The sequence below is a fragment of the Engraulis encrasicolus genome, chromosome 14 (genome assembly GCF_034702125.1).
Source record: "Engraulis encrasicolus isolate BLACKSEA-1 chromosome 14, IST_EnEncr_1.0, whole genome shotgun sequence".
Lineage (NCBI taxonomy): Eukaryota > Metazoa > Chordata > Actinopteri > Clupeiformes > Engraulidae > Engraulis > Engraulis encrasicolus.
The window spans coordinates 33,157,370-33,180,700 of NC_085870.1; the positions used below are offsets into that span (position 1 = coordinate 33,157,370).

Below are 23,331 nucleotides of genomic sequence, written 5' to 3' on the forward strand. Positions count from 1 at the left end.
ATAACACAGATCCAAAGATATTGGGAAAATGCTGTTTTCGACAGGTCAGATTTCCTTCACCAGGGTCCTTCAACAATGAATATCTAATAACCAGTAGTTATCCTCTTGATATAAGTTACATGATTGCAAGCCATGATATGTGCTCTAAAAGCAGACATATTTCCTGACATCATAACAGTTAAAACCATTTTAAAATCTTTATCGATGTGTGATCTGGCCAGAAGGGGACAGTTTAGACGCTAGCCTGTAATGCTAATTTCACTATGTAAAACCAATGTAAAGATGCTAACGGGTACAGTTGAGTACAGTATTTTGCTATCAGCCATGCTATTAGCTCCCATGGCTATTACCTCCCATTGATTAGAATGGTGTCTCAACTGTACTCTACTATGTCTCAACTGTACCCCACCGTTTTTTAGCTAGGGTACAGTTTGGACAAAAGTGCACCTTTTTTGTTTGATTAATTACAAAAACATTAAACATCCCAGAGATATAATTCCTTGATTATATATTTGCCAACATCCTGAAAATATGTTCTGTCCAAAACAACTTTCTTTTTAGGACCTTTTAATAGTCTAATTTCTACGTGGAAGGGGACAAAAATAAAAGTGTACCCAACTGTACTCAGTCTACTTTCATATCTGTAGATACACAGATACACCGATGACATAGACCGATGACCGATGACATACACAGATGACCCCCCCCCCCCCCCCCCCCCCCCAAAAAAAAAGTGTCCTCTTTTTTACAAATCCAAATCTGGTCACCCTAGCAACAAGACGTTCACCGCTAAAGCCACTGGCTTGTATACAAGTCAGTGGCTAAAGCGAATGTTTCATATCACTCCGCAGGGGGTCCGGTCTTTTGTCACTCTAATCAGCTGCTGTGATAGACACCTGTTGTCCTGGCTAGCCTACCTAGCTGTTGCCTAGCGGTGTTCCACAACGGCACTGTTTTGTTTTGCGCAGCAACAATCTTAACATTAAATAGGTCTAAACAAATGTCCCCGCATGTGTGAATCATTTAAGTATATCCATATAATAAGCGGGTTAACTTTCGGCGAGTCGGTCGCTTTGTGGAATAGCAGCACTTCAGAGAGAACAAGACCCCTCCGCTCCGCGTCGGGGTCTAAAGATTCTCTCTGTCGTGCTGCTATTCCACGGTAGCGAGCTTCTCGCCGAACGTTAACCCTTACGTCATGTCTAGACTCGGAGAAGAGTAAACAATTATACCACAAACAAAATCGGGAAAAAGTTGAAGGAAAAAAATCCAGGACAAATATTTTTTTCCAGGACATTTGGTGAATTTCCAGGACTTTCAAGGACTTGAAAACACATCTCTAAATTTCCAGGTTTTCCAGGTTTTCCAGGACGTGTGGGAACCCTGATAGTATAATCACAGCCATAAGGCCTGTGTAACATCATAACTCAGATGCAAGCAACAGAATGTGTACAGACACACTCAAGCTGTCTGATGAGAACACTTTTTTGTATTAAGTGGGTGCATAAATATAGAAAGTAAACATTTTGTTTGGCTCACGACTTCATCACAGATTTTGACTTTGTCCCAGTGTGTATTTGAGCTAAACACGACCCTCCACTGAGTTATGATCTGTATGCACTATAACATCCCAGCACCTGAGCAAAGCATTTGAGCAAAGCACTGTTAATGACTAGTATGGGATTGGGCATGAAGGCAATAAAAACGTTTCAACTCAGACAGAAATAAAAAACTGAAATGATACTAGAAGGGCTTAAGACAGACACAAATAGTCTTTATTAACGAAATTTATTGATTCACAATATCGTAAAATAAAATAAAACAGAAACAAAGGTTTCCTCTCAAAAGTGGTCGCCACTTTCTGCAATAGAGACAATGATACTGTTAGTAGCGCAGTCAATGAAATGCCACTTTTGAGTTGACAGAATTATTTTGATGTTACCTTTACTTCAGAAATCACATCTGCAGCGGCTGTTCATCTGTGTGAATTGAGTGCATTCACCCACAGATCCCTCTCAGTACTGCTCAGAGAAAAATGGGCATTTAATGGCATCATGTATTTCACACATAGAGCAAATATTATCAGCATTCAATCAACACCAGGACACATTGACTTACCATGTGTTGGCCACCAGAATAAGGGTTGTGGACTTGTGGCTCGGAGTCAAGTGGAGCAGAAAGCATTCTTTTGGTTGGCCAAGGATGTTTGCTTTTATGTCCTCTGCGTGCACGTTGCAAGGGAACCAAGCATATTCTTGCACACTGAAATTACTTTCCCTGGGATGTAAACAGCAAGGGTGTGTAGGAGGAACAGAAGAATAAGCAAGTTTAGATTTTTTTTATACATGAACATCTACTTTCAGGAAAAACGATCACTGAAGGTCACTGAATTCTTGCAATCGGTGTGACGTAAATTTGGGGTAAAAATGTCTGCGTTGCTCTGATTGCTCTGCACTGGTTGTCATGCTGGACCTAGTGAACAAACGTGCCATGTGAATTGGTGGCTAATTAACTTGTCACCCCAAACTAATGTGTTGCTAAGTGACAGTAGCAAACGGGCCAGATGCCTGACTTGAAGGATGGCCCATGTTCAAAGCATTTTTTGAATACTGTAGTCTAGTCTATAGTAAAAATGTGACATTTCTATATTCTGTGGATCTACACATCCTTCACTTTTGGACGGTTCAGTTTGACTACATTTTTGACTTAGCACTACTCAGAGAGAAAGCCGTACTGAAGGAAAACACACCTTTCTACGGAGAGGAGTAGCAGATCATTGAAGAGATGCAAATAGACGTCTGAGAAAGACACTGTGGACCCTGCTATGGCACAGACCCTCACGTCTGTTTGCCTCAGCCGGCCCTCACGAACCAGGTAGCGCCCCGGTTTGGTCAAAGGAATGGCCTAAAGGATGTGCCAAAGAGAATGGTAAACAAATATCACAAGAAAATACAAAAAGAATGACATTATAACAGGCAGATATAGTCTCAAACTGAACATAGCACAAGTGCAGGAAAATAAGAAGATTACAACCTTCATTTGACCAAAATCTAGCAGCTTCTCCAAGTGCACCAGTTCCTCTGTTTGCTTCATGCACAGTACCTTTTTATTACACTCGCTCACAATCTAAAGACAAGAGGGGTAGGAAAGACATGGTATTAAACAAGGCTGTATGTTCACAGCACTGAGATTGTGAAAAGCACATTTTATATCAACACTAAACTTGATCTTAAAGTAGGGCCTATGCATAACCCACTGCATTTACATTAAGCTGTGGTATATTTTAATTGACAATCAACTGGCAACACACACTTTAATGTCCACTAAACAGAATTTTAAATAAAAACCAATGCGACCAACAGTCCACTGATTATGAGATCCTCCACATGTGCCATGTCTTGCTTTTGGCCATTTCAACAAGCATGAATTGCCTCAGGGTCCTATAGTTTAACAGACCAGTCTTAGCTTCATTAAATGATAACCGTTACCGGTGACTGGATGAATATTAAAATCATTACTTCATTCACAATCCTTTGATATATAGTATCGTGTGAAACCCAATTAAAATAATTAAAATGGGTGAATAAAAAGGATAGGCAGTAAGCTACATTTGAGCAGATCTACCTGATGCAGGACATCAATGGCTTCTGATAAAGGCCCAAAACATGAATCATCTGGATCGGTCAGCTTCAAGGTTGCCTGGTGGGAAGACAAGAAAAATAAAATAATAATACGATGGGGAGTTTTCTCCTGGCCCCAGAGCCCTTCAGTATTGGTGGTGGGGACCCATTATGACCCTGGCAGGCCATATGGGAGGCCCATAAGTGTTTTGCCCTGGGCCCCTGTGTGTGAAATTGTTCCTCCACTGTATGTGCTCTGAGCGACATGAGGCACAAACAACAACGCAATGCTGTCCTTGCAAGCATTGACTGGTTCTATGTTAATGATTATTCCTGAGACAGACCCATCTAATCAAATTTATTATCAAAAGACCTCTCTGATTGTACTGCAAAAATAGAACAGATTGTCTACACACCTCTAAAATGAGCTTTATTCTGGTGATTCTCTGGAAGGGAAGAACCAGGAAGGACTTCAGGGTTTGCCTCTGACACTTTGCATCCCTCTCCAGTTTGTGCAGAACATGTGAAAACCTGTGCTTCTTCTGTCTGAGTCAAAATACAGTACAATGAATTTCCCAATTATTTGACATTAACATTACCATTATAGAACAATGCTTATGATAGCCATATGAAAAAACTATGCAATAAACATGTGATAAGACTAAGGCATGCAAACATGAAATGGTTGACGCACAGTTTGGACATCAGGTCCTCTTGATACATCAGGTTAGTCACATAAGGCACGTAGACTGCATGGAGTTTCATTCTGTGATGCAACACAATGTCCCCGACTTTTGACATGACCACACTCTCCTGAAGGTGACGCTCCAGATCGAGCAAAAAGCTGTTTCAAATGAAATCCCAGAGAGTGACAATGTAAGAGCTGTGCCGAAAGTATGCACCGTCTCCCCGAAAAGAACAAATACAGTACTATTATTTGACATTTATAGTATATGCAGGGGTCAAAACAGCATCCACAAACCATCTTGTATACCTCTCACTAACCCCACAGACCCCACGGAGGTTGGAGAAAAGGATGTGATGCTCCAGAGAGGACAGGGTTTTTTGAAGTGTCTTGGAGCACTGGAAATGATTGACTGCAACCCTCAGGCTCTTCAGATAGGAGGCTTCGGAGGTCAGTAGTTCAAACATGGTCTTCAAGGTGGGACAGAGGATTAAAAAGAAACATTGAATCACAGTATTTTCACTGGAATGGCAACTAAAATCATTATCAAAAACATACAACTTACTTAGATGAGTTGAACAACATAAAAGGGCACAAGATGAAAGAACAAACAAAAGTAACCAGCTGAAACACCACTTCAAGTAATAGGCTACCTGGCCGCCCGGAGAGGGTTGAGCCAGGTACTAAGGTGGTAGGCAGACGGGAATGTTTTTCTATACCAATGACAACGTTCCCCTGGCCTAGCCATATGAAACTACCCAGAACGGTAGCCCAATAAAATGACCCTCTGTCTGTTTGCCTGCAGTGTTTGGGTCTAACATATCACATGCATATATCCTTGGGCAGGGGGCCAGGTTGTCATCTGTGACTGCTCTTATTTGCCTTTATACCAGTGTTTTTCAAAGCTGCGGTTGGGACCCCATGCAAGGTTGCCTGCAATTCAAATGGGATCGCCTGAAATGTCTGAAAGTGTGTGGGGAAAAAAAAGAATAGGCCTACTGAAATATTAATAACATAATTCACCATTCTCTTTGGAACACCATTGATAGACTGTCATAAATATCTATAGGTTTAATACCCTACAACTTTATTAGCTCAGTTCTTATGTTTTCATTTTTATTGTTAAAAAAATGTCTTATGGGGTCCCCAGAAATTTGGGATGTCAACTAGGGTCCAGTGACAAAAAAGGTTGAGAACCACTGCTTCATACCAACCTCCTGTCGTCTGACCTCCTTTGCAGTGAGCAATCCAAGAAGGCCTTGCTCTTTAACCACACTAAGCTCCTGCCACAGAGAGTAGGCACCCCTATCTTTGAGGACAGCAGGAGTTGGAGACAGCGAGAGCCTGGCTGATCTTGCCAAGCCAGGTTGAGCTGGGCACTCCAGACCGGGTAGCCATTGTTGGGAGGCCACCAAGTCAGAGAGACCAGTCTGATGCACTCTTTGAATATCAGCCTTCATAGACTTCAGAAGGTACTCCTGGTAGAGGGGAACTGGAGTTGAAATGGAGAAGGGGTCAAGATGTGTTTTGAGATGGGTCACTGCAAGATTTATTCATTTTTTGTTGTTGAATGAAACATCCCAGCTGCTTACCGTTATGAAATAAATTGGATCCAAAGTCCTCATTCAACAACACCTCATCTTCCACCTCCTCCAAGTCACTGTATTAGTATTGAGTTTAATAGTTATAGGTTGTTTATGTTATTCTTAGTCAATGTTAACTCTATATTCAGTTTGGCTACATCAGTCTCACCTGCACGTGCTCTTATCTTCCAGGTGGTGAGGTGATGGTGAGACAGCAGGACTTTCTGCCAGTGGCTGTGGGCTTGAGAACAGCTGGTGCCCAGGAGTGATTAACGCACCTTTCCCCAAACTCGAAGTAGCCGTGTCGGCGACAGATCTCAGGGCTGCTCCAATACCAACCGAACTGCAGAAAGAAATGTCAAGAAACAGCGGAAGTGTGCCCCCGCAGCGCAGTCTAACTGTTGTGTAGAAAATGCCTAAAAAGTATTTGAAATAGTCTGAGGGCACATTTTGCAATTCACGGTAGTAGTCAGGAGTACGTAACATTGCGATGGATCTCACTCACCCAAGCATTTCGAAAATACTAGGCCTACTTTCCTCTCCTCCAACATGAAGATGGGTGCCCATCTCCACAGAAGTCTTTTGCGCACCGACGTCCTCGTTAAAGACATTAGGCCTACTGCCACTACCTTTTGTGTCGAAATGTTCATAGTCATGTTCATGATTGTTGTGTACATGGGTGTCCATATTAGCCTACGTGCCGACACAAAAGTTACTTGGCACGCATAAAACCATAAACGACCTGATCACCTAGCCTACGCTGATTTCGACAGAATGAATGCTCACTGTTACATTTGGGTGCATGTGCGACGCACAGTCCGTGCTTCCCCATTGGCTATTCATTTCGTTGATTGATTTCACGTGATGGTGGGACTAATGAGTCAGCATTATTTCCATGAGTGCAAAACACCCATTTGACAGAAAACCACACAAACAGGTCAATAAAATATAAAGAACATTTTTTATTTCTTTTTCAAATCGTATACAAGATCAAACAGAGTAAGTGAAGTAGCCTGAATGTTGTTGATACCTGGCCCGAGACTACATTGAAAATGATCATAAATGTCAGACGGACGAGACAGCTGGAAAAAGGTTGCGCCAGGGTTATGACATTACTTACAATATTCGGCCAATTAAAAACGACTTGCAGATGGATATATGATTTGAATAAAATGGAGAATGCCACGACAGCCCCAATGGGGTGTCATTGTGATAAAACTAGTGGCATCACGAATTTAACATTTTTTAAAACACAAAATTGAAAACAAAAAAAGTAACTTTCACCACTTTCACCTTTTCATAACATTTTTTTAATGAAACTAAGAAAAAGGCCAACCCGTTATCATTTTAACACCATAAAACACAATATGATGATGGAAAGCAAATCTTTCTTTTCAGTTGAGTGTACACAAGCCGCACACACATCAAGTTATCCAGGATTGGCAACGAAGAAAAGGAAAGGTTATTGCCCGAAATGAAACCATGAGACCCATGTAAGACACAGAAAGCACCTCTGAAAAAGACACGTCTCCACATTTTCACAGTGTGTAATTCCCACAGTGTGAAAATAATTTGTATGGTGCAAAGAACTTAAATTTGGAAACAATAACAAAAAACAAAGGTAACTTGATGCAGGCAATGTGCAGAAACACTGCCATTAGCAATTTTATGAACAAAGCACACATGCTTTGTGGGATGTTCACTTGAGGCAGACCGACTACCCCCACCCCTACTCCTCAAGAATCATAACTGGTGTCTCGGGATATGAGACAGGCTTGGCCTTTTACTTTTAGTGCTGCCTTCACCATCATACAAGACTGATCTCGTTCACTATACCCCCCCTCCCCCCCAACACACACACAATATCTCACAACTTCCATATTTTCCTTCAGACGTTCCTTCAAAACATCTCAGAGCTTTTTCTGTGCTCTTGAAAACTCCAGTCTCTTAGTTATCACATCTCCCACAATATTATATTTTTATGCATTTTGTTGCTTTTGTATCAGCCTCTTTCCCGCCACTGCCTGAATGCTGAACAGAATTTCTCATGCTGCTCACGATGCTCATGATTATATCGACCATCTAGCATGCTCTCTCTTGATCTCAGCCATCAAGTTGACTGGTTTCTAACTGATAATAAAAATGCCCTTGAAGACTAACTTCAAGACCCTGAAGGACATTGTTCAATCATCTCCCAACTTGCCTACGTTGAGCGCCGATGACGCCAACGTTTCGCTGGGAAACTTGACGAGGCCACATCAAACCCATCTCAAACACAGTAGACCCAGGGATAGACTCACTCACTCAAAACATGGCTTCAGCCACATTTACACAGAAGACGGACAGAGGATGGACAGAGAACCAAAAGAGGAGAAGAAGCGAGAGAAGGTTGACCACCAGCAGTCTCGAGCAGAAAGATAAGTCCCACAGGGGGTGTGGGACTCACAGGGGGTGTGGTGATGTCTTCTGGGGCGAGGACGTGCTACAACATTATCAGAAACACAAGACCGAGGTCAGCGAACCAGCCAAACAGCCAAGTCAGTCAGTGGATGGATGGAGCTCGTCTAAGACGGCACACTGATCTTGCGAGCCAGCAGCATCAGCAGCGCCAGCTCCACGCAGCCCTGTGCCTGCTCCAGCGCTTGCGTGGCCTCCTGCAGCGAGAAGCCCGCCGCCTGGATCCTCTGGATGTCCTCCACAGGGAAACGATGCGCAGCCGCTGGGGGGCCCAGAGGAGCTGGAGCAGCAGCAGCAGCAGCAACGGGGGCAGCAGGAGCAGAGGAAGGAGCAGGAGCTGCTGGAACAGCAGCACGAGGAATAGAGGCAGAAGGAGAGGCAGGAGGAGGAACTGTGGAGGAAGAGCTGGTGGCTGAGGCAGAGGAGGAGGTTGGGAAGCTGCCAGTAGGCGGCTGCTGCTGCTGCTGCTGCTGCTCTTCACCAGAGGAGCCCACGGCTAAAGAGAGGGGGCTCGGTTGTTCGGATGAACCAGGAGGCAAGTCAGTGGGGCCCACTGAGGTGGCTCCAAAGTCCCGGCCGTCAGCCTCCCCCCTCCCCTGCTGGCCCTCGGGGGGCTCCCGGATGCTCATGTTCTCCTGGTGGGGCCCCTCGTTGGCTACTGTCCCCGTCACTGAGTCTCCCACGCTGCTCTGCTCGTCCTGGCATGTGTCGGACATGGTACTCTGGACATCTTGCCGGCAGTCCGTGGCTCCTCTGCTTTGCGTGGCATCCTCGGAGCTGGCCTCGGCTGGCACAGGAACGCACGGTTCTGCCCTTTGTCCCAGCAGCTTAGTTTCAGGTGGGCATGGACGCTGGATCTCACCGGCAGTTTGGTTGTTGTGGTTGTCGCAAGCCGGACCAGCTGACATGGTGGTGGCAGTAGAACTGTGGGGCTGTAATGGCTGATCTAAGCCGTCGGCATCGGGCCTGCAGTCAGGGGGAGGGATCGTGCGGTTAGACACCAGCAGCGCGTGGAGTTCTTTCAGGGCCTGAGCCAGAGAGGGGATGTTGTTGTTGTTATTGCTGCTGCATTCATTACCGTTGCCGTTGCCGCCACTGCTGCACCCGCTGCTGCTGCAGCTGCCCCCCTCAGGCTGGTCTCGCTCCGACTCATCCTCCGCACCCTCCATGCTCTCCTCCGAGGTGGCTTCGCTCTCTGACGTGGGCCTGCGGGGCTGTGTGAAGTTCGCGCTGCCATCCGAGGAGACGGGTAGAGGCGAGCGCTTGCTGCCCCCGGCGTCGTGGCCTTCCCCCGGGGGAGGGGAGCATGTCCGTTTGGCAGCGGTGCCCGCCTTGGCCTGGTCCACGTCCCGAGGAGGCAACCCAGGGCCCTGAGATGGAGAACTGCTTGGAGGAGGAGATGAATTGGCTGGCTCTACAAGGGAAGGTGGAGGAGGTGGAGGAGGTTCAAGACTAGCTGGAGCAGGAGGGCTGAGGGTAAGGGGTGTCACTGGCTGAACAGATGGCACTGGGTCGTGCATATCCAAGGGCTTGGATGGGGCGGTTTCTGGAACAACGGGCTGGGAACAAGACGGAGTGGCACATTGACTGTCCTGTAGTGAAGACGGGGGAGGGGGAGGGAGGAGGGGTGGCGATTTTGAAACTAGTGGGGAGGGGGCAGGCCTTGCCATGTCAGACAGGGGCAGGTGGGACGTTGTTGGAGTGGGGGAGGTGGGGGAGGTGGTGGTGGTGGTGGTGGGCCCATGGACTCCATGAGCGGGTGGCAGGGGGGTGGGTGCGGACTGGGAGCGGTCCAGGGTTCGAGCCTGGCCCCCCGCGGTGGAGGTGGAAGGGGAGGTGGAGGAAGATTGGGAGGGGGGTTCGTAAAAGAGTTTTGGCGCTGATTGAGATGAGGTAGTTCGTCCATCTTCAGTGTCTACTGAAAGAGGAAAGAGGAAAGAAGAGGCTTCACCGATGGGGGTCCCAAATTCAAACACCGTTCCATAACTAAGCTATGCTAACACACTACAGCAAAATACAACATGCCCTGTAAAAGCTCGCACAAAAAAACTCGCTTGTTCATGCAGAATGTGTTTTTGTTGTCACTTGTGACCTGATGATAAAACTTGTTAATCAACAAAATCAAAAAAAGGTTTCAAATCTGAGATGATAGTTAATAATAGTGAACATTTGTTGATATGTTTTTAGGTATCCGTTGGGATCAGTAATGAACAACCTCATAAAAACACATTGAGTGCTAATGATTGCTGGGATGCGTTGCTGTGGCAAGGTGGGTCTGTGTTACCTGGTTGGATGGGCCCTCTCCAGCTGTCTCCAACAAATGCATCAGTGCTGTCCTGCTTCACAGTTAGGGGTATACACACACCACACACAGCATGCAATGGAAGGCAGAGAGAGTTAGCGCACACACGCGCACAAAAACACACGCAAACAACATGTGCCGGTCGTCTGTCACATATATCACCCAAAACTGAGGCGTGTTTATCCATGTAGTGAACATTAGTTTCAAAATAAAACAACTACTTGTCAACTCAAAACTGATGCAGGCAACATGCAGTCCACACATCCTGGGGGTATTCCAAGTAGTTAACCTACAGGAAGTGGTAAACTTGCTCATAGATAGCCTACAGCCGTCATTTAGTTAAGCCAATGAGGACTCCAGGCTCTTCTACGTATTAGAAGATTTTACCATTACCTCAAGGTTAACTCTTGAGCCATGAGTTGGAATACCAACCTGGTAGACATAGCACCTGTAATTGTCCTGTAATATGGCCTGTCCATGTGTGGTGTTCATGGCAAACTATGTGTATTAGTGAGAGTATTTTCCCTCCCTCTGGAGTATGGGGTTCTACTGCATTGACATATGGTGACAGAAAGACAGCACATGGCAAAGGGGTCCACAGCAAATCAGGCAAAACCCAGCATGCGCATCCAGGGTGCCAGCCAATCCAATGGATCTCTATAGGTCTTATAAATTCCTAACTAAACCCAGTATCTACCCCAGTATCTACTAAAGCTATTCTGACTGACAAGCTCACTGAGGTTAGGCAGACCAGTCCTTCACCGAGGACTACTGGAGATACATTGTGACATTGTTTTGGTTCAAACATTATTTTTTTTATGAAAATATACTTAGCACACCTGAATTTTTCAAAGCATTGTACCCACCCAATAAAATGTAATCCAATAGAAACAGTTGGTATTGCAAATGACTTAATCATATATACAGTTTACAACTGAATTTCTGTAGAGTTTGCCGAAACCTTAGTCCAATTCAATATGACCTCATGGTCACATGATGGAGAACAGTTCTTGTAACATCATAGCCTCTACTTAGCTTTTGAACAGAAGTGGAACCCTGAGCTGTAAGTGCTTTCAACTGGCATTGCACCCAGCCCAACCCAACCCAACCCAACCTCCCCCACCGCTCTCCCCGTCCCTTCTGAAGACATGCAGTCCTACCGCTCTCCTGCACTGATCTCTGGATGGCCTCGGCCAGTTCCCGGTCGGCGATCTCCTCTGGCTGGGCGTCCTCACGGTTCTCTGGGCCGTATGCCAGGCGGGCACACTCTGGCAGCTCTCCCTCGGGCAGGAAGCGAGTCTCAGAGCCCGTGGTGCCGATCAAGAGCATGCTCTTCTTCAGGTCGATAGCACACTGTAGCGGAGAGGAAGAGGCAATAGGATAATGTATTGGGAAAGAACTGGATACAAGAGCATACTCTTCTTCGGGTCAATAGAACTCTGTAGCAGAGAAGGGGCAAGAGAACACTGAGAGGAGGAGGCAAAGTAACACTGTGTCAGGGAGGATGAGGAAATACACTGTGTTGGTGAAGAAGAGGATGGGGAGCTTGCTCTCCTTCAGGTCAACAGAACTCTTTATTAGGTAAGAGGAGGAAGAGGCCACACAATGTTGTGTCCATCACCTGATGTAGCAAAGGGGAGGAGAGTTGCCTCGGTCCGCTTCTAACCCGGGCAGGGGACTGGGTTAGCAAGTGTACTCTGACTAAAGACTCTCGTTCTCATTGGTGTGAGAGTCACAGCACAATCCTAGCGATGGTCTGACCTTCAGATTTGTAAAGGGGACAAGCAAAGCCATCTGTTCACAGCGTTCTGAGCCAGCCTTAGTGATGTCAAATGTGGGTTTTTGTAGGAAGAGGATACAGAGCATTCTCTTCTTCACAAAACTCTCCAGGTACATATAGGGGAGAAGGTCTGCCTCTATCAAATGTTTCCGCTTCCTCTTTCAAAAGACCTGGTTGAAAAGCCATATTTTGTACTTTTGCAGACAAACCTGATGCCTCTTCAGCATGTCCAGTCCGAGTAACATGTCCATGGGCTGGTCCTCCAGGATGGAGAAGGAACAGGGCAGGAAATCTCCTTCAATCTGCACCTGAGCTGAAACACATTAGTAATACAGTACACACAATCAGGTCAGAGGCATGTCAGACGCCCAATGTATTCTGAAACAAGGCCAGTACGAAGCAACATGATCTGAGTGGAGTATGATTTCTGTCACAAGTTTTATTTCCTTGAACACCAACGCCTGGCCAGCTTACCACCAAAACCTGACCACCAACATGGACGATATAATTCAGCAACTACAATGCCTAGTACTTTGGATTGGTGGTACTGACACTGACAAACAATTAGCAAAAATCAACAGCCATTCATAAATAAGGCTATTCAAATCCAGAGAGTCGTCTAGAAGACGGATACTCTTATCCACCACATCATGGTCAGCTATGTGGCTGTGGTAATGCCAAAACAGTTATTCACCAAAGCCTTTCACTAAAGAATGAAATATCGGAAATGTAAATTGCTTCTACCATGCCACTCTATAAGCACTGCATCAAAGGCTGGTGAAATAGTCGAGCCTCATCGATCATTTCAATAGTTAACGTGCTCAGTGCCTGCCGATTCTGAGGAGTTATGATCAATATTCCTACAAGTCCTACACGCTTCTGAAAGAGAGCTCTCAAGGTTGTTATGACAAGCTAATGTTACTCAAGCAAGTAAAGGATAGTTTTGTTGACTGCTGAGAAACTACTCACATTACTCCTTCCACTGCACTGACCAGCAACACTGCACCAATTTCTGTGTTGGTACTGTAGTTTTCTAGTGGTGACCCATGAAAAATCACAGTGACTCACAGCAGCTTCATGGACTCAATCAATAACATGCTGGCACCATCGTCAGTGGTAAATTAGTGTCATCCTACATTTGTTGGAAGGGTACAGCTTTTTGCCGAACACTGCCCTTCAAAGAGCTGAATTTTATGTGGATTACTGATTAGGATGCAAGCACCCATGGCCTCATGGTTTGGAATATTCAAGTCCAAATCCCATACCAACAGGAAAAGCGTCTCCTACGCCCTCATGCATGGATGAAGTGCACTTGAGCATGGCACTTAACCACATATCGCTCCAGGGACTATAGATCAATACCCTGCAACAAAATCACTGTAGCTCACTTTGGCTAAGAGCGTCTGTTAAGTGTACACCGTCATGTCATGGAGGATATCTACCCAAGTGCACTCTGCCAATGATCTTCTGGGTGCCCACCCCCTTGGCAATGCCGGCCCAGCGCCGGTCCACCAGCCGCATGATGTTGCAGCGCTCCGCACACGCCTGGCTCATGATGGTCATCTGGGCACCTTGGGGACATGGGAGAGGAGAAGCATGAAAAGAGAGGAGAAGCATGAAAACTATTGCTTGTTCAGTTTTTCAATGCATACTGAATTCCACATAAAATACAGATAAATTGAAGCGGTAAAAGGAGAGCACTCAGATTTTTTTTAAAATATGTACGATAGGACAGTGCAGAGTGACAGGAACTTAATGGGTGGGAGAGAGGGATGGGGAGGGATCGGCAAAGGACCTAGGTTGTCGAACTCAGGTTGGTGGCACAGCAGCCCAGTGCCCAACCGTTAAAGCCGCGGTAGGACCAGCACTTAGATTTTTACTTGTTCATTCACCCACAATACACAATAAAAAATAAATAGACAGGGCTGTCCCTTTACTTCTTCAACAGTGGACAAGCACAACGGTCGACAATGACAGAGAAGGGATAGTTGCCATGGACGTGTGTGGGTGAGAGAACGCAAACACTGATGTCCAATGAAGAGATTAATCAATCAAGACATTAAAGTGAGAGATATGTAGGAGAATTACGTCACAGCAGATTAAAAAAAAAACATGTAAAATCAAGGCAATTTAACCTACTGCATTTGGCTCTGGGTAAGAGAACAATTGCAGAACAGAGAGATTGAGTATGGTGTTGATACGTTGAAACAAATGCATGAAAGATGATCCATGATCATTATTGAAGACTCATAAAAGATTATGCTGGATTCTTGTTATGCCCAAAGAGTTTTTAAGCTGGGTTTGGATGATAGGTGTGGCATTTCTCTGAAATTAATATCTCATTTTCCAGAGAGAGCCAACAGGCAAACCAATACATTTCTGTGGCGTACCTGAATCCACAAAGGCCTTTACAGGATATCCGTTGACTTTGCAGTTGATGTAGAGCATGACCACCTGGCCAAAGCTCTCAGGGGCTTCCTCCATAGCGATCGTCATATTCTCCTCAATGTTGTGCTGTCTACACAACAAACAAACAATACACAGAAATTGTAGAATTTGCTGAAAGGACTGTAAAATAAGTTTCTTTAGTGGTTACTGTGAAGAAAAGACAAGAAAATTACACAGCTAGTGATATAGTGGTTAAGGAAAAAAAGATGTCCACAAGAGTAAAGGTTATGAGTGAACAATAAATATCCACAAAAACAGTGGTTACACAAGAAAGCTGAGCCAAGTAAGTGATAACAGGCATCATGACGTACATTCACCAGAAGATTTCAACACTTGCAGAACATTGGCAGCTCCTGTTTTACGGTCACGTGGGAATCATTTAAACCTCAGAACATTTGAAAATTCCAATTACCAGTAAGTCTGTATGATCAGAGATCAACAAATCTTATTTTATTTTATTGTATATATATATATATATATATATATATATATATATATATCGAGATCAACAGTAGAGACAACAACCGTTGTATTAGTTTTTACTATTTTATGGGGAGCATGGATATGTGCTTGAACATCAGGCCAGAATATTAAAACTTACGCTGAACAATTTACCAAAATGTGTCAATATCCCACTAGCCAATCAGAAAGCAGCATTCTATTGCCCGGTCATAATGAGTTTCATAAACTGTTTTGTGGTTGAGTGGTGTGTAAACAACTGTGCATCCTCCACTCAGAGTCCTGCACGGGTCCATTTTTTCATACCCGGACCCACCCATGCCCGTGCAGTGCATTACCCACCCACCCGTAAACCCGTGGTAATTTCAAAGTTAAATCCGTACCCACCCGGACCCGTTAATATTCTACCCGTTACCCACCCGTGCCCGTGAAAAAATACTTCAAATCGAAAGTAGGCATGACGTGACTGATGTCATAACGGCTGCGGTGATATCAAAAATAGGTAAAATAGATAGATAAATCTAAATTAGGGATGTGCATTTGATTGATGGATAGCCTAAATTCCGCCGACGTATCATAAAGAGTTCAATACTTATTTACAGTGGCCTTCCATCTACAGCACCGGCAGGGGGGAGCAATAGCTTGAAAATGCTGTCGAGTGTAGGCTACACCTCTGAACGTCCAGCAGCACGTTCAGGAAGAGGGAGTCTGTGCGTCCGTGACGAGAAATATTTCTCACTCCCTTCCCCTCCTTCCATTCTCGTGGCACGGCAAAGTAAACCCCACTGAACCGTTGTTCACTAGTTGGGCTGCATTAGAACTAGTTAGCTGACATTGTTGACAGACAGTATCCCGATTCGCACGGCTACAGGGGTGGCTTTTACTTCGGAAAAGTTTGTTTTACAAATCCGAAGCAACGCCATATGAAACGACCCCCAAATAGTTGCAGATTATAGTGTAGTGGGCCAGATAAGATCGCTTCAGCTAAAGAGTACTCATAGTTTACTTCGCTTGTTAGCTTATCATTATCAAGTCAAGTCAAGTTTATTGTCAATTTCTTTACATGCACTGGTCATACAAAGAATTTGAAATTGCGTTTCTTGCTCTCCCATGCAGACATAGACTAATCTAGGTAAGGACATAGACAGTATAGACATAGACAGTACTCATACATGGACATAGACAGTATGGACGTAGACATTGCTCATACAGACATTTAAAGTGCAAGACTGGACAACAGAAGACTTGTAGAGAACATACATTAAGAGGAGGTATTTTGTTGTTCTTTTTCTAAAAGCTTTTTTCTTTATAGCGTTCTGACATAGTAATAGTAGCATTTGAAGAAAATAAATAATTAAAAAAGGTTTTTATTAAATACACCAGCAGCAGTATGTGTGTGTGTGTGTGTGTTTGTATGTGTTTTGTGTGTGTGTGTGTGTGTGTGTGTGTGTGTGTGTGTGTGTGTGTGTGTGTGTGTGTGTGTGTGTGTGTGTGTGTGTGTGTGTGTGTGTGTGTGTGTGTTTAGTGCAGGTAGAAAGTGCGGTGTGCGTCTGTTATTATTATTAGCGTTAGAGATATTGAAATAACCTGCCATTGTTGACGCTGACATTGGCAAACAGCTAGGCATTACAAGTAGGCTAGCTTACCTTGCAGAAGTTTACGCTGGCCAAATCAGACGCAAATTGATGTGACATTATTCCCGAACAGTTGCAGATGACAGTCCATGTTTACAAAACCATCACCAATTGCAGATTTACAGTGTCCACGATTTATTTATGAATGCCCAATGCCCATTCCTGAAATGCACGAGATGCGTGGCTTCTCCCTGGCTGTGTGTGTCGTGTCGGCGGGGGCGGGACGCTTTCAGACACGCTCGTTTTGGAAATGAAAGATGAGCATCGTATCTAGAACTACCAGAGAAATTAGAATACAGGGGAGCTACTAGGTTAATTTAATGTAACCCTGCAGTAGTTTTCATTTGTGACATTCGAATATTCGTGCACATCCCTCATCTAAATAGATACAAATCTAAATAGATAAAAAAGAAAATAGCCTCCTACTATGACCATTTTGATTGACGTGCTACCCGAGCTACCCACCCGTATTTTAACCTACCCGCCCGCATACCCACCCGTGAAATTTCAGAACGTTAAAACCCCGCCCGTTTGGGCAACTATTTACCCGTACCCGTGGGTACCCGACCCGGTGCAGGACTCTGCCTCCACTGCATCACAGGGTAACCTAGATTGTCAGTTACCTCAGCCAAACAGCAGAGGGAGCCAGAGATACTAAATCTAAAAATAGACACATCCTGATTGGCTGACTAACCAGAGGGCGGTACTCAGCTCACTCCTGCTCTGTAGAGCTTTGGAGCCAGTGACTGATGCCAGGTCAGCCTGCCTGGCGTGAGGTGTTGAGTGGAAGGGTCATACTGAGCCGTACATGATATCCTCCAGTTGAGTGTACGCTTAGGTGCTAATAGCATACTTAGCTAGTTGGTTAAGTTACCAAACTTGCTAAAGTAATTACTAGCACATTTCCTGTTTTAGAAACAGATTGGTATATTTGTGGCCTGTACAGGACCATGTTCCGCGAAAGCATAGTTGTTAACCAGTTAGCAACTTACTAGGTCTCCAATGGGAAGTTGCATTGCAACCAAGTAAGTTGCTGACTTAGTTAAATAACAATAGAATAACGATAGTAGTGGTGATGTTCAGAGATGCAATGGATTATCATATTACAATGCACTTAACTAATGGGAAATTGTTTGGCTTATTTTTTTTGTTTGTTTTGTTGTACATTAGTTATTCAATGATTCAATTATTTCTTTTGTCTTGCTATACTTTTCCTTCCAACTTACTGCGCCCCCCTAGCACCCCGCCGCGACCCTCCCAGGGCTCCCCGACTTTGAAATTCACTGGTCTATATTTGGTATGGGCCCTAAGAGTGCGAGTTACACACAAACACATCAACACAGTAAACAGTATTAACAGTAAGTATAGTATTCACACACACACACACACACACACACACACACACACACACACACACACACACACACACACACACACACACACACACACACACAGTAGCTCTGTCTAAGGCCATGTATACCATAGGCTTATGTTCCTGGGCTGCTGGCGGGGGCTATGGAGCGCATGGTTATACTGAGCTACACTCTACCTGATATCCTCCTCTATTTTGGCCTGAGCATCCAGGTCAAAGGGGTCGGCCGTGAGCAGTCGGATCCGCTCCTGCTCCCTGCGGGCCCTGTCTTGCTGCTGCTCCTGCAGCACCTTGGTGAAGCGCTCTGGGACCAGACAGGGAAGAACGAACACACGAACACACACACACACACACACACACACACAAAAGACAAGTACTGACATCAGCAATGTGAGACTTTGTCAAGTCAGATGTGTTTTGTAAGAGAAGCTTGTTCTAGCTTGCTTGGAGGACGCCATTTTTTTCACCCAAATGTCTTTTGCACAGTTGTACCCCAACTGTTTGGCCATAATTGAACAATATAACAATGTTTGAAACAGTAGTGTGGAATAAAATGAAAAAAAAAAACAACAGTGTTGTGGACGACCAACAAGACATTAGTTTTTGTCTATTGTTTCTTTTCCTCATTTTACAGACATTAGTGCATTTACCATTTAGCAAAGATGGTGACAGTAACACTGTAAACACAGTATCATACTACGGACAAGTGCACTTGCTATTTTGCATTGCATTACCGCTAGCGAAATCCTTTCAACAACAGCCTTGACATTATTGACACACTTTCGAATTCACCAAAAACAGGAGCAGTCTGGAAATGAGAATTGACTTGTAGTAACAAATCTGTGGCATTTCAAGGCAAGAAAATCATGATCTCCCAAATGCATTACGAATAAATTCAACAGACCCACGTTGTGTGCAAAAGCTCAAAAGCAGACCGGTTTCCAAAGGACAGACCGACCACAATAACAGCATTTGCTGCACGTGACGGAAAATTACATTACATACACTTAGGCAACATACAGCTGTTCACTTTCAAGGTATTGGTTACAGTCCGTGGAAGCAGGATTAGGTGCCTTGCTCAAGTGCACTTCAGCGACGGATGTACATGTGGGAGACAAAACAAATTCACTCTCGGTAATGTTTGGATTCGAACCGTCAACCTTCTTAACCTGAGACCAAATCCCTAATCAAATGGCAACATTTTGTGAAAATAATAAAAACGCTGCACATTCTGTTCTATGTTTTATTGATGAAGTGACTGGCCTTCTGGACACTGGAGACATTGAGAATGGACTAGGTCCGAAACGTCTGTTGCTCCAGTTAACCTCTGACTTCTGTTGTAAAATTTCGGCTATAATATACTTTTTCACACAAGCCTTGTGAGCGCCTCGTTTTTTTCATTAACTCGAGTAATTATTATGATTATTAATAATAATAATATGTTTGATTTCACATCAAGTGACCAAGAATACGTTGGTGTGTGACACTTCCTTTGTTCTAACCGCATGAATACATCAGCAGCGACCTGAGCGAGGCGAGCAACGGAAGTAATTGACTTTGCATCAATTCGGGCGACATAATCAATTCGGGCGACTAAAGGCGATTTGGGCGACTAGAGGTGATTTACGCGACGAGAGCAACAGTTTGTAGTTGAACTCCTGGGAATATTATGAAAATTAGCTATGACACGGTTCGGCGACAGCCGCCACAGCAAATGGGAATGTTGGAATGCTTGCATTCTGCTTTCAATGGACATACTCTAGTCGCTTCAATCGTTCATATCGCTCTTGCTATACAGCAGCGATTCTGTCGCGGTCTGTGTATTTCCCCGGGATCACTTCATGCAGGTAACACAAATAAGGACGGCTGGGTGGTACTCACCCAGGTCCCCACTGAGCAAGGCGTCAGCCAGAGGCGGGTTCCTCTCCTTGAGCAGGGAGAGCTCGTGTGGGTTTGCCAGCAGCATGTCTCTAAGTAGCGCGGGATCCTCCAGGCCCTGGGGCGAGGTGGCCGGCCGGGCGGCCGTAGGGGAGGCAGCCGGGGCTGGGGAAGGGACAGGGGCAGCGGCAGGGGCTGCAGGCTGCTGGGCGGTGCTGCGTGTGGTGCGCGCCGGCTGGGCTGACTGTCTGCTGCCACCAGACGTGCCAGGGACTGCTATGCTGCTGAAGTCGATCCGAGGGAGACCTGGGAAGAATAACGGTGGGGAGAGGACAAGGATGAAGGAGGGAGGGAGGGAAAACATGTCAAGAACGCCTTGACAAGGAATACATTCTGAACAAGGAAACCATACTTCAGAATCTCAAAAATCAGAATGCTGTTGATACCAGACTAAAATAAATGGTGGGAGAGACTAGCCAAAAGTTCTAGCGAAGCAAAAAAAAAAAAACTTTTTCCCTGAATTCACAGATCCACACATTCCATTTGTTAATATGGTATGAATAAAAATAACAGATTTAAGATAGATAGATAGATAGATAGATAGATAGATAGATAGATAGATAGATAGATAGATAGATAGATAGATAGATAGATAGATAGATAGATAGCCCCAAAGGGAAACTTGTTTTCACCACCCTCATAACTTGTTATAGCCAACATGAAGACATAAATATACAACTCAATACACGATCATCAAACATGTGTATTATATTACTACTACTACCATTTACCATCAATACTAAAAGACTCCTCTGTAACTGGTTATTATTGTATTACCGGGGAAGGAGGGCTGTGCTGGAGGTCTCCTGGAGGCCTGTCTGAGAACCACCACGTCCCCATCCTTCAGGCCATACGTCCCCAAGGAGCGGGTGAGGTCTCTTAGGGGCTGCTCTGCATAGGTGATCTGAGAATCAAATAACCATTAAAGGGTTTACATTTTTATTAAAATTGCTGAAGTGCTTCTTCTGAATTAAAATTGACATCTAGACTTCACTAGAACAAAACGGAACCAAAGCAATAATTCAGCAGTAATTTAGTTTGAGCTAAAACGTAACCTCCACTGTAACAAATGTGTGCTTGGGATTCAATACACATTTACATGACATGACCTGGCACAGTGAAACCTTGTATAGCTTAACAGACAATTTGTAAGGGCGCCTTTTTCATTCTTTGGCACAATGGTACGCTGACACTGATACTAATACTAATAAACGAGTGAGTTTGCCCTATACTTTGTTATGAGTTCGGCTCGACAATTTCATTCTCATTAGCGATTAGCCTATGTATCATGTGACATACCAGTTAGTAGTTCTAGTTCTAGTGATTTTGACTGTCGAATGACATTTCGGACACATTGAAAGCTAACCAGTTGCTCAGCACCGCCCTGAAATGACATGTTTACTACACTGGCTAAAGTGGTCAGTTGAGGAAAGATAAGCAATAAGGTCATCAGTCAAAAGAGAGCATGAAAACACACGGGTCAACGTGTTAAAGATAAGGCGAGGTAATCTGTCGTTAATCTGAAACTTATTTGACTGTTAAACAAAGTGGTCCATTAGCTACATGCACAGTAGGCTAACAGTTAGAGCCAGATTTCCCAATTGGGTGACTCAACCAAAATATAACATTATGAAATCCACACGAAAGCGAGACGGTCCTTGGTAAACATGTTGTTAATCTATAAATTGACAGGCGGGCTACTTTGAAGTTAGCTACTTTGCCAGCTAATGTCAGTGACAAACTGGGAGCTCCATTCAGGCTGACTGTTAGCCACAAAGGCTTGACTTATGAAGTGGTTACCTGAATCTCCGCAGCCGGTATTCCCGATTCTAATTCACAGAGAGCCACAAAGTCTCTTAGTTCAAGATCTGGAGAAACGTCGAGGGCAAAAGTTGTTTCCGAGCTGTCTCTCGGTTCGCAAAATACGGTCAAAAGCATTGCGCCTGGGGTCACTTGAACCCGATTGAAAGTAGTGCTTCTCCCCCAATTAGCTTGCTAGCGTTTAGTGTAGCTTTGCTGCTTTCCAGTTTGCTTTCTGTTTCACGTTTGATCTCATAAGCCAATCAGCATTAATGTTCAAAAACACACAGGCGGTCGTACTACTACTCGATGTCGACTTATATTTAAATACACGGCAACGACATCCAAGATCAGACAATAGTCAACTATCACTTCTCAGTGGGTCCCCTGCTTGCTTACAATCATCAAAGAAAATGGAATCTTGTACAAGAACGACCACTGGCTGGTGTGGCCAGGAGTGGCACTGCAGCTATAGCTATTATCATCCAGCCAAGTAAATATTGAATGGGTGCCAATGGGGCTGTACGCTTCTCATAGAACTATCTGCCCGTGTGATTTTTTCCCTGGAAACAATGAAGTCGCGTTCGATAGATATGAGTAAGTGAAAGCATTTGCCGGCACGTTTGCATCTTGTCAAGTGTTAGATTCGTGAAAATGACCCTTATTCCAACTATAGCAATGACATAACACGTGACAATCGACTTTACGGCACTACGCCATTTGTTTTGTAGTTTTAAGTCTGACTTCAGATGTCGATGTGTTTAAAGTTATGTTAGGATTATTGCGGACACCTGTTATTTATTGCATTTAAGGTGGTGGAAAAGCTGCATGTGTACATGGGGTAAAGGAAATGACTGCGCTCATCCTTAAGAATTTGGGCACCTTCAATTAACATGTTGGACGGCGGTGGGGGGTTTTGAGGTGTGTGACCGTAGATCTCTCTGCTAGGATCAGTCAGAGTACGTCTCTCGTCAGCTCTGGTCGTGAATAGTCGCAGAGATTCCTCAGCCAGCAGGTATTAGCCGAATGCTAGCGTGTTGCAGGACAAAACTAACACGTCTTTGGGAGAACAAAGCCATGTCAGGAACCTTTAACTTCACTTCTAATACAACTTCCATGATAAGGTACAGAATGTGCACACACCTTTACAAACCAGAGAACAGAACCGTCACAAATCCCTGCTGAGCCATTTAGCCCAATAGGCTCCCATTCATCTTTTACTTGGCTGCGTTCGCCAACGGGGCTATATGGGA

General features: G+C 44.6%; 2 protein-coding genes across 7 annotated transcripts; both read right to left on the minus strand.

Annotated features, from left to right (window-relative positions):
- Nucleotides 1-1,753: 1,753 nt before the first annotated feature.
- On the minus strand, nt 1,754-6,807 carry si:ch73-15b2.5 (rho guanine nucleotide exchange factor 19). The gene is made up of 13 exons (XM_063215473.1): nt 6,394-6,807; nt 6,058-6,231; nt 5,898-5,965; nt 5,520-5,797; nt 4,615-4,775; nt 4,315-4,464; nt 4,037-4,166; nt 3,625-3,699; nt 3,034-3,126; nt 2,750-2,904; nt 2,119-2,277; nt 1,943-2,021; nt 1,754-1,861 (listed from the first exon to the last, which is right to left on the minus strand). Exons 1-12 carry the CDS (start codon nt 6,573-6,575, stop codon nt 1,976-1,978), a joined length of 1,671 nt encoding a protein of 556 aa, XP_063071543.1. The 5' UTR covers nt 6,576-6,807; the 3' UTR covers nt 1,754-1,861; nt 1,943-1,975.
- Nucleotides 6,808-6,830: 23 nt separating this feature from the next.
- On the minus strand, nt 6,831-22,478 carry ddi2 (DNA-damage inducible protein 2). Of its 6 annotated transcripts, none has more exons than XM_063215471.1 (10): nt 22,079-22,478; nt 21,056-21,182; nt 20,222-20,524; nt 18,518-18,644; nt 14,818-14,945; nt 13,870-13,998; nt 12,637-12,740; nt 11,808-12,000; nt 10,630-10,681; nt 10,170-10,263 (listed from the first exon to the last, which is right to left on the minus strand). In XM_063215471.1, the coding sequence occupies exons 1-9, from the start codon at nt 22,214-22,216 to the stop codon at nt 10,671-10,673; spliced, it is 1,260 nt and encodes a 419-aa protein (XP_063071541.1). In that variant the 5' UTR covers nt 22,217-22,478; the 3' UTR covers nt 10,170-10,263; nt 10,630-10,670. The 6 variants fall into 6 exon arrangements, with proteins under 6 accessions (XP_063071538.1, XP_063071537.1, XP_063071541.1 ...); XM_063215469.1 differs by having other exon boundaries at nt 10,630-10,684; XM_063215472.1 differs by having other exon boundaries at nt 10,176-10,260.
- Nucleotides 22,479-23,331: the final 853 nt, after the last annotated feature.